This window comes from Nicotiana attenuata, chromosome 1, assembly GCF_001879085.1.
Source record: "Nicotiana attenuata strain UT chromosome 1, NIATTr2, whole genome shotgun sequence".
Taxonomy (NCBI): domain Eukaryota; kingdom Viridiplantae; phylum Streptophyta; class Magnoliopsida; order Solanales; family Solanaceae; genus Nicotiana; species Nicotiana attenuata.
In genome coordinates, this window is record NC_031989.1 from 56,096,281 (window position 1) to 56,108,473 (window position 12,193).

General features: G+C 35.9%; 1 protein-coding gene across 2 annotated transcripts; it reads right to left on the reverse strand.

The window, feature by feature from the left end:
• On the reverse strand, positions 5,273-10,397 carry LOC109226986 (protein trichome birefringence-like 41). Of its 2 annotated transcripts, none has more exons than XM_019391965.1 (5): positions 10,077-10,397; positions 6,945-7,116; positions 6,614-6,789; positions 6,171-6,329; positions 5,273-5,669 (listed from the first exon to the last, which is right to left on the reverse strand). In XM_019391965.1, the coding sequence occupies exons 1-5, from the start codon at positions 10,337-10,339 to the stop codon at positions 5,381-5,383; spliced, it is 1,059 nt and encodes a 352-aa protein (XP_019247510.1). In that variant the 5' UTR covers positions 10,340-10,397; the 3' UTR covers positions 5,273-5,380. The 2 variants fall into 2 exon arrangements, with proteins under 2 accessions (XP_019247510.1, XP_019247515.1); XM_019391970.1 differs by lacking the exon at positions 10,077-10,397 and adding an exon at positions 9,488-9,740.

The following is a 12,193-nucleotide window of genomic DNA, read 5'->3' on the forward strand; positions in this document are numbered from 1 at the left end:
CACGGCCAAATTAAAACGGCTCGGAGACGTACGAGGACCTGTAACAAAAATAAGGCCTTCAAAAAGAAAATTTTCATAACTGGTTCTAAAGGCTACCCTCGGCAAACTATAATCTAAGTTACTTACTTTGGGAGAAAGTTCCGGTAACACATATCCCCCAAGATGCCTTAAAACATAATAATGTAAAGGCAAGGTTTGTTACAACCTTTGAACATAACCTAATTATTTCATGCTAAGGCATTTCGATCTTTGTGAATACAAATAATAAAGCAAAGGGAAAAACTCGAAAGCTGTGAAAGGGAAAGAAATCCTTATATATTTATCCAAAATTCTTTTCAAAAGGGCCAAATGGCCCCGATAGAAAATTCTACAATGGTCAAAACGGCCTCAAAATAAAAAACAAAATACAAAAACGTCTAAGAGGATCCTAAGTGGCCTAGTCTTCGCCGGGGGCCGCGTCATCACCTCGGGGTCCCTGCCACTTTCAGGCTCATCTGAATCTTCAGACCCCTTAGAATCCTCCTCCTCGGGATAAGACAGCTTCCTGGCCTTGGCTTCGGATACCTTGGCATTCGCAATTTCAGCCAACAGGTCAAAACCCCGAGCTTGAACTCCCTCGAGGGCCTCCCTTTGGGAATTCCACTTCATAAGCTCCACCATATTTCTCACTTGGTCCTAAGCCACCTCGACATCGGCCTTATGTTAGGCCACCCTCTCATCAGCCTCAGCCTTGACCTCAGCAATCTCCGACTTGGCGCCTCAAGTTCCTTGGCCAGATTTTCTTGGCCGAAAACCGCGAGCTCAGCTGAGATTGGATCTCCTCAATCTTTTTGGCCTGTACGAAGGACTTTTCCTTTGCATCCCGGTGATGTACCTTAGTCGAAGCCAGTTGTGCTCGGGAAGTCTCCTTTTCCGAGGCCAGGACGTCCATGCTTCTCTTTCATTCTTCGGCCTTAGCTTTCACCATATCCACTGCCATCTGGAGATGCTCGAACTGGTCAAGTTTCTTTTGAAACTGCGGGTTCGAGTCGTTGACCACTGTGTCTGAATCATCATCACTAACTTCAAATACTCGTCTTACCTGCTCGACTAGGTCAGCATGCTCTTTCCGAGCCGCTTCTAGCTCAGCCTGGATTTTCTCACTGAGAAGCTTGTAAGCGTCCCTCTTCTCAGTAAGCTCTCGAGTCTCGGCCTAGTGTTGGATTAACTCTTCCTGATATCGAAGAAAAGTTTTGTGATGAAGCACCGAGGCCTCCAAACACAAAGAGAGACGTTACGATTGTTTGCGACTTAAATCTTTAATAAAGAGGCATTCGAAGTTACCCGATTTAACGCCTGTTGAGCTTCGTTGAACAGGTAGTGTGCTTCCACCTCGTCCATCTTGGCCTGGTCCTCTTCAGTCACCAAGCAGCAAAGATAGTTGGCAACTCCCACGGGGGCAGAGAGAACCCCGGAGTCCTCCGGAATAGACATAATGATTGATCGCTTCCGGTCAGGATCTACACTGGAGCTGGGAACCAGTCCACTAATCTCAGACTTTAGGAAGACCCGCTGGCTCCCAAAGACGGTACCTTCTTTGGTACTGGTAAGTCACCCAACCCGGTGACATCCTCTGAGGCGTAATACATCGAAGAAGTTAATGAAAGAATTTGTCGCCCCTTGAGGCCCCTTGTTTGAGCATTCTTTCAGCATATGGGCCTCATTGATCATGAGTCGGTAAATAAAGGCGACCCGGAGAGATCTATCACACCAAGTGCATCCTTCGTGGAACTTTCCTCTGATCGAGAATTACCGGATATGGTCTCCTTGTCGACCTCCCCGGCTCGGGGCAAAATGGCCTCGTCCCTTCCTGGTTCGGGGGCTTCGACCACTGCCTCTTCATCGGCCACCCTGGTTTGAGGCAGTTCGATACCTCTTCTCACGCGGTCATCAGCTCGGAAGCTTCATCTTCTTTGTCTTCAGACTCGTCCCTCAGTCGATTTAGTGAGTCCGATGGGACCTCCGAGGCACTGTACTTTCCTTGGATTTGCGCATCAGCCTCCTTTTTGATTTTTTCTTCTCCAGGTTCGGGGAACTCGAAGCCCTTTTTCTTTCCTTCTCTTTATCCTGCCTTGGAGCAGATGGTTCAGGGAGAATGTCTTCATCACCGAATAGAGGCCTCATTCAACATCTTTGGGAAGACCTGTAAAGGAAGAAAAAGTGAGAAGGAGCGTGGCAGGAAAACTAAGTGTTATTCATTCAGCAGAGGAATCTCACCATGGGAACGAACCTCTCATCGGCCCTTTGAAAGTTCGCGCCACACGCACTCGAAATAGGGCTTCTGTGACACGATGCCCTCGACCCACTCCTTGAGTCGAGAAACTGCATCCAGCATCCGAGCTACAACTGCACCACAAAACATCAATAAGAAAGGAGGGAAAGGAAAAGCAATAAACGAAATCTTAAAGGCAAGGTAATACTTACGTTTCATGTTCCATTTCTCGGTAAATGGCATGTCCTCGGCCAGGATTAAATCTGAGGTCTTCACTCGAATGAATCTGCCCAACCAGCCTCGATCCCGATCCTCGTCTATGCTCAAGAATGGGGCCTTACTGACCCGACGGTCAAGTTTTATTAATCCCCCTTGATAGAGTCGGGGACTGTACAGATGCATGAGGTGATCGATGGTGAAGGGACACCCCTCAATTTTTTTTACGAATAAGCGGAGGAGAATTACTATCCTCCAGAAAGAAGGATAAATTTGACCGAGGGTCACCTCGTACCTCTTACAGAAAGCGATGATGACTGGGTCCAAGGGGCCCAACGTGAAGGGGTAAGTGTAAACACTTAAAAAACCCTCCATGTGGGTAGTAATCGCTTCCTCGGGCGTAGGCACCACCATGTGCTTACCAACCTAGTTAAAAGTCCTCCTTGATCTTGGAGAGGAGGCTGTCGGTAATCGAGCATATATATCTCGAGACCGGCTAGCAACGACCCGGTACCGAGGAGGTTTTCTCGACCTTGAAATCAGCACCGGTCGGGCACCCCGCATGAATGAACATCTTGGGGGGAGGGGGCTCCGGTGTCGTTTCCTCAGTAGCAGTAAATGAAAAATTTTCCTCTTCAGCCGGTCGCGAGGCAAAAGGAGTTTCTTTTTGGGGGAACGGACTCTGAGGTCTTCGCCATTTCTTTTTCTTTTTTTGGAAAGTTAAGGGAAAAAAGGAAGTTAATAGGATATGCTTGATAATTTGGGATAAAGAACAGAGGTTCTTATAAAGTGATTTCAAAGTAATCAGAAAATTGATGTTTGGGAATATTGAAAAATTTCTGAGGTACGAGGGCAGAAGTTTTGAAAGTAAAGTTTGAATGAGGTAATGAGGTGGTATTTATAGCTTCTCGGCAACTGTTCATATCTGGGAGTGGCCGACCGGCAACTGACAGGAATTTAATGCCATTAAGACTTGAATAACGAGACATTTTGACTGTTTTGTCGTTTCTTTCAAAAGAAATATCGAGATTAGGATCGGAAGTTCATGTCATTACTTGTTGTCTAATCTTCGAAAATGAGGGGACTATCTGTATACGGTCGAAGTAGAGCTCGACTACAACTTGGTAGATTTGGCTTAGAACGTGGCGACCACGGATTGGAGATTGACCTCGAGTCTCACCGAGCTAGAACCTAAGGTCGGAAGACCTGCCTTCGAGGAACGTTGACTCCGGTATCGACCTTAGCCTCGAGCGAGCTCGGAAATAACAAACGGAAGATCGAAATATCCACGACCAAGCGGATATTACGGCAGGAATCTCGGCGCATATCAGCAAGAAACTGACAATTAACAAATCAAGAGATTTTTACCTTTTATAGAAATGTACCTAGAGTATGACACCTCTACTATATAAAGGGGGTCTGTTAATTTATTACATGCATTGCTACACGCATCCCAAGGCATTATAATATAATTTTTTTTTCTACAAGCTACTGTTCTTCTGTATCTTATATCGTTTGAATTGCATCCAGTTCAAGTGAGACTTACTTTTCAAGGCTATAACTGTTCAAGTCATACGGTTTGAATTTACTTTATCGCTGTTCGCTTATTTATAATTCAATTTATTGCTTTGTGTCAAATTAATCCGCGTATCCTTAAGACCACTTATAAATTCAATTGTTATCTGATTTTGAGGGTAAACGAAGACACGTGATATGTACCTTATTCAGATTGTTATGAAAATCACGGTTTTTTCAAATCGAACTCAAAGTTTTATGCTTAATAAAGATTCTTGGATACATATGGTTGTTATGCATCGTTTCATATTGTATTGTATTGTGTCGTACTTTATTGTTTTAATGTATACAATATTTGGATAGATTGTATTGTTTGTCGTCGTTTCATGATACCACATACACCAACGATATGAAGAATGAACTTGCGATATTATAAGAAAAAGTAAGGTACGAGGTAGAAATATTATGTAAAAAGGTAAGAGTAACGGATAAAATAGAATTATTTAATAATATGGAAGGGCAAGATGAGGAAAAAAAAAGGTAACGACGCGACCACACCAAATCGGTCGTTTAATAAAGTGAAACTTTTCGTTATTACATAACGATGAATTTAACGATACGATACAATAAAGTTTAAGTAACAATCAAAATAAGTATTGTATTTAAAGTAATAATACGCGCAACGGGTCTCTCGCGTTGATTTGATTTCTTCTTCTTTAGTGGAGAGCATATTGATTTGATTTCTAGTGCGTCTCGTGTTCTTTAGGTGATGAAGATCAAGCGAACTTTTGTTTTGATTTCTTTAGTTTGATTAATAGGTTGTGTTCTTTTTTGACATTTATATGTGCAACAGAAGTAAAACTGACAACTAGAGAGGTGATCTTGATACAAAGGAATATAATTATTAAGTTATAATACCTTATCATATTGAATAAAAGTTTGCGCAATGGCATAAGCCGTTATGCTAACAAAATCATACTCGACTTAATATGTGCATGTTCTACGGTAAGATCTTTTATAACAATATTCTTATATAACAACACTTCATTATAAATACCAAATTAATTCGGAACCAAATTTGATGTTAAGTTAAAATATATGTTCTCGTTAACAACAATTTTGTTATAAATAGAATTCTATTTAAGGTGAATGTCTACATTTTACAGAGATCTTAGTGTTTGTTACTTGGTGGCTAAGTCACTTTGCTACATTTAAGGGGTTCTATTTCATTGTAATTGATCTCAAATCAATAAGAATTATCTCTTATTTCATCACAAATTTGCTATAACATTAAAAAAATATCTGGAACAAACGAGGATATTATAGAGAGATTTGACTGTATATATTTCTTTAAAGCACAAAATTCCTAGTTTCTACGGTCAGTACTTTGACTGTATATTAAATAAGAGATGCATAAAAAATCTGATTCCAAGTATCAGGAACTCCAGCAAGGCACCAATGAGTACAATCCATGCCTTTAAAAGCATTGTATTTGCTAGGATGTCCATCTTTTCTGAGTTGGGAGAGTTTTGTTATGTCAAGTAAAAATACTGGTTTTGAAATATTACTCAACACTTGTTTCACTATTCCTACAGCAACTGGTAAGCCACTTGGATATGTTGATCCATTTACTGGACTTGTTTCGTTCAAGCAATTGTTCACATTAGGTTCACCCCAATCTGATCCACTGAACATCCATTATAAAATAATTAGCAGTAATTAAAGATATAAATTACAAGAAAAAACAATATTGACTTAAGACCCGTTTGGTCATAGATTCCCAAATATTTTTCGAAAAAACTGATTTTGGTGAAGTTTGATGTGAAATTAAAAATGTGTTTGGACATGAATTTTGAGGCAGGTTTTGACATGTTAAAAAATATTCTTCTTTTTTTTTTTTCAAGCCAAAAAGTCCAAAATGGTCATGATTTGGCGCAAAAAGCAGGTGCTCGTCAACGATGAAAGCTGTTGAACTTCAGACTCGAGCGATGAAAGAGGGCTAGGCCGAGATCATAAGCTATATTTGGGATTTGGAGTTTTGATTTTCAAAATCTCCCAAAAACTAGATTTATTCTATAAACAAACACATATTTGAATTTTTTTTTCCAAAACTTATGGCCAAACACCTACTTAATATTATAGCCCAAAAAAGTAGTACTAAATAAATAAATAAAATAAAAATACTTACTGGTAATGGGCTGGAGATGCTCCTTGAAAGAAAACTTTGGTTTTGTTTGTATCCACATCTGTTTCAACCCATTTGGCCCATGTATTTAGTCCAGCCCGGAAAGCTTCTACCCGGTCCATATCTTTCGATATTTTGCCACCAACTTCAATAAAATCCCACCTTCAACCAATATTCACATGTCGTGAACTTATATTTCTTTAATTAAGAATAATAATAATTAAAATAAATAAAAAAATAAAAAAAGCAATTCAGTGCACTAAACTCGACTATGTATGGATTCGGTGAAGGGCTAGATCATATTAAACATATTATACAAATTGTTTACTTGTACCAGTGACTTAGTCACAAAGCGGTAAGTCTTACTAATAGACCAAGACTCCTTTTAGTGGAATAAAGTTAAGAGCAGAAAGAAATTAAAAAGATATGAATGTTGATGAACATACGGTTGTTGGGGTCCTCTTGTTGAATACCAAAGCCAAGTATTGAAAATCAACAAGTCAAATTCCTTCCAAATTTGTCCATTTTTAATTGAATCGAGTTTCAACACTCGTCCCATAGGTTCAACTTCAACGTCTACTAAAAGGTTCGAATGAAATAATATGACTTGAACTCCATAATCCTATAATTTAAAAAAAACGATTTTAGTGTTCAACAACACATACACACATAATATTTGATGTAAAGAATATTTTCTTATTCGACTATTTTGAATTCACGCCGCGAGTATTATAATTTATACGTACAGAATTTGCATAAATAAGAAACGAGCTTTACCAGAAATGTGACAGTGACATTTTCCTTATATATTTCTTGATTGAATTTTGCATCTGGGACTGCAGCATTAAGCAAGCAGAGAAGGGATTCAAAATTATTAAGACTCAACGAATCCCCAACATACATAATCTTCTTTCCCTTAAATCTTGTCAAGAAATCTTTGCCATCAAATCTACAAATAATCCAAAAAACAAAAAGAAATCAACAACGGAATGAAACATGTGCAAAACATTTTTTTGTTATTGGTCATAGATTTCAACAAACATAATTAGCATCATGTCCTACCCCCCCCCCCCCCCCCCCCCCACCACAACACACACACACTCACCACTTTGATATTTATCCTTTGTGAAGAAATTAAAATTTTAGTCAAACTTCATTTATAATTAGGAAAACGTTTTAATTAATATCTTTATCAACAAGATACCATGTTGTAATTCCTTGGTCTAGTAGGCAGGGGCGGCGAGAGGGTGAAGCCACTAAAGGGGTGGTACCAAACTTATTGAGCCGCCTCTGCTAGTAGGTTAGGCCAGTTCATTTTAGTTTTCGAACATGAATAGGTAATGCTCCATTGTTGCCTTCTAAATATTCATTTTATTGTGTCCGGCGAGCTTGTGCACACCTCGACTAATTTTACAGGATACTTACTATTTCCCACCAATAACAAATACCAGATAACTTTATCCACCAAGACGTGAATAAATAGGATAAAATCACCTAGTAGTTTTAACCTGTGTTTTCCCAAAAAAGATTTGATGCTTTAGAATCCATAGTATTATTTCACTTCCTTTGAATATCTAACTTTTTTAAACAATTGCAAACAAAGTATTTTCTTCCATTCATTTTATATTGCAATCGGGTACAAATTTTAAGGGAAAAAATTGCTCACGAACCATATCAAAAGTATCCTTAGAACGGTGTCTTAAATATCTTATGTTATTTATATGACGACGACAAAATAAAAATTAAAAGTCAAAGATAGATATATATATATATATATATATATATATATATATATATATATATATAAAGTTTAATTGCTATACATTGTCATCACAAGAAATCTTTACACAATCAAAGTCACTTCTAAGGTAAATTGTTTTTTAAAGTAATTGGTGGTAACTTGGTTTGACTAATATACTATCACAAGTCAAACTATACAAGTAGTGTGTCAAACTTTTAAATTATCAGTGTATATAATTTAGGGACATTTATAAATCTCATTCGTTTTTTAAACTGCTATAAACAAAATTATGCTATCAATGTATATATACTAGTTTTAGTGTACGTGTGTTGCACGTATTTATCGCGTCAATCAATAAAAATTATATACAAAAAGAACAACTTGTTGTATGAGTACCCCATACATGAAGTACATGACTTTAAAAAAATTACATAAATACTTATAAAATACATAGGAAAAAGTGTAAATTCTTAAAAATGATCAATATTGATCCGATAAATCTTTCCCCATATACCTCAGATACCTTGTTGTGACTTCAGATTTTGCCTCTAATATTGGAGTCATGCTCAAAAAGATTTTAAAGGATGAGGAGAATTTATTTAATATTTGTTCTAATATAAAGATATCTTCGTTTTTAAGTAATTATATTCGGATTTCCTCCATAGTTTAACTAAAGAATTAATAAATAAAATTTTAACTGATTTCAAAATTATAATGTTAAGATTTAGTTTATCTTTAAGCATAACTTTTTGTATCGAAAATTGCTGATAACCAAGGAGGTAAAAGGAAATTTAAAGGGTCAAAGACATACTGTTATATATCGAGAGAATCAAATTAACATAATTTCACACAAAAGGAAAACCTATGTACTTTGCTAGCTGGTTTATTATTTCAACATTTCTATTTTAACAAATAATGTTTCCTTGCATGTATATATCCAGAAAGCATACGATTGGGTTGTACAGTAGAATTAAAGCAAAAAAGAAAGTGCTTTTATAATAGTTAGAAGTATCACTCTTCTTTTCTAATGCAACTATTCCGTTAACATTATTTTGACTTTCAACCAAAATTTGTATGTACTTTTATTATTTTTGACCAGCTAGTTATTTGCAAATCTTTTCCACTTGAAATGCTTTAACAATCACCAACTTTCATATATACACATATATGTAGAATTGAGAGGCTGGATGCATGAAGCGATAATTCAGTTCCATTGGCCTTGTTAGTTTTTTTTTTATGCAGATCTACAAGATTTGAGAAACACCAAACTTTTTTGTTGTTTCAAAGCAACTTTTCAGAATAATTTTTGGTCTTTTTCCCAATAAAAAATTGGAATATATTGAATAGCATGTCAAAAATATTGTCAATCATAACCAATTAGTTTCATCATAGCACGAAAGTCTCAAAATCTTAAGGAGATTTGTGATTTATTCTTCTAAGAATAACCTCATAATCAATTATTCTAAAAACGAAAAATAATTCTTCGAAAACCATATAAAAATATTAAAAACAAGACAAAAATCACCAAAGGTTGAAATAATTTTTATAGAACGACAAAAAAATAACATAGAGAACTCACCTACTAAGGAGCATTTTCTTATCTCATTTGCAAAATGACGCGAATCGAGAAGTTCTTTTTTTATGGTCCTTATCCATCGAGATGTAAGATGTTATCCCTTATACTATACTAACAGAGTAACAGTCTAACACAATCCTAGAAAGAGTAAAAGCCTTGAACTTGAGTAGGAAGAAATTGTGGGAATTTATGGCGGAAATTGAATTTCAAGGACTCAAACATACCGTCCTTTAGCCAAAATAAACGTCTTTAAAGGAAATAATTATTTTGAATTTAATTATGAAAAACTATCGTATATGTTTTTTTGATTTTAAGTTCCTAAATATTAGGAATTTCTACCAAATCAAACAACGAAAGATTTAATAATTAAAAGTCCTAAAAAACTTAAATTACGCTTTTATTCAGGGTAAATTTTTTTTCTTTTAAAGACTAAAAAACGCGAACGACATTTTCGCGATTTTAATATAGTATAGATAAATATATCCTCACCCTTTATAAATCAAACTAAAAAGCGAAGAAAATATTATTATATAAAACGAAACAAATGGAGTACTATTTGTTTTGTTCAGGGGAGAGAGACAGAGAGATGAACCTGGGCAAGGCACAACCAGTGGGCTGCCATTTATATTTAAGGTATTCAAGATTAGGTTTGCCAAATTTGATGCAGTCAAATTCCTTCCTTATGAATGGACATGCTGTTGAATTATACAATGGATATGAATTATCAAATATCCAACTTCCTTCAAATAAATCACAACTCTTTATCTCTGCATTGGATTCTGATGAGCAAAGCACAACAGCAGCAGCAGCAATAAGAAGAAGAAAACTAAACTCCTCAAAAATTGCTTTCCCCATTTTTATTCTCAAAAGAAGAAAAAGAAAACAGAGAGAATTATGGTGGAAAGATGTAGCTTTAGCATTATATATGTGTAGGTAGCAATTACAAATAAGGCAAGTCATTTATTTAACGGGTTTTATTTTATAATTAATAATTTTAATTAAAAAGAATCTACTTCAGTGTCTTTCTCAGTCAGTTTCAGATGTGGCGGACGTGTTAAGCCAAGTTTAAAAGATCATCTATAGTAAGACAGGAGATTACCGTAATTTCCCTATCAGGAGATGATTTGTAATAATTGACTCTAATTAATGAATTGTGTTTACATTATATATTGATAGTATAAATTCAACCTGATCGTGTATATTAATTGTATTATTAGCAGTTACTCCCTTTGTTCATATTTACTTGTCAGTTTGCCAAAAATAATTATTTCAAAATAATTGTCATTTGAAAAGTAAAGAAAGTATTAATAATTTTTTCTAATTTTATCCCTAGCATTAATAGATTGAGCATTTATAGGATAAATAAAGATAAAAGCGTCAATAAGGCTAAATTAGTCAAATAAATCTTTGTATTAATATTTTCTTAGAGGGAGTTTAAACGACTAATATGAAAACTAAATAGGAACAGAGGGAGTACAAAAAAATTTAAAATAAATATCAGCTATTAAGTGATAAAATTTATATATAAGATTTTTTTTGTATTTATTGATTTAGTTTGAATTTAAAGTACCAATAAATCTTTCACTCTTTTCTCCTCCCTTTTCATGCACTTTTACGGAACGTGTATAGGAGAGGTTGTGGGAACCAAATGAAAGTACTATTAAATAAATGGAACTTTTGGTATGTTGCTAGTTGTCTTAACCCATTTTTGTATGTGAATTGAATGAGATACTACTTAAAAAGCAAAACCAAAAGTCGCTTTTTGATCGGTGCGTGTGGGCAGGAGTGGCAAACGGGTGGGTCGAGTCAGACATGGTTCGGGTTGAAAACGGGTAATGAAAAAGCGGACAAATTATTCGACCTGACTCATATTTAATAGGGATAAAAAACGGATTAACCGACGGATAATATGGGTAACCATATTATTCATGACTTCTTGCATATGATCACTTTTGTGAGAATTCTTAGTCTCCCTAACTAGAGGAACCCCCAATTTGAGGCTTTACAAATGTAAAAGTTAGACCTATTGGTTATCCATTTTCAAAATGGATAATATGGTTCTTATCCATATTTGACCCGTTTTTAAAAAGTTCATTATCCAACCCATTTTTTTAGTGAATAATATGGGTGATTAATTATTTTATTTTAACCATTTTGTCACCCCTGCGTGTGGGTATAGAAATGAGCAAACAGTATGTTAAAGCACCAATAAAGATTAAGGTGAAGTGGTAAGTATTCACATGGCGGACCTAGAGCATTGAATATGGATTTTGGGAACCCAATAACTTTTGCGTAGATCCTATATTTATATAATGAAAATATGAAATCAACTAAATATTGTAAATATTTAACTGTGAACCCAGTAGTTTTTGCATATTAATTTGAGATACGGTAGGAACCCGTAAACTTCAAATCATGGATCAACCTCTGAGTTTACATTCATTCTTAATAAGAGGTATCGGGTTCGAGCTCTGAATATGAAATCATTGTTATTGGGAAGCGCTTTACCCTCCAATATAGAACTTTTCATGATGAATTCGAATTTAGTCGGACCACAATGCTAGTACCGACACCGAATGAAAAAGAAAAAAGGTTAAATTTGTTAAAGCAAAATGACTTGAGGCGAGGCAAGGCTGGATCTGTGATTCACATGGCAAACACCTCACATTGAAGGACCCCCACCACCACCACCACCACCAAACCCCCCCC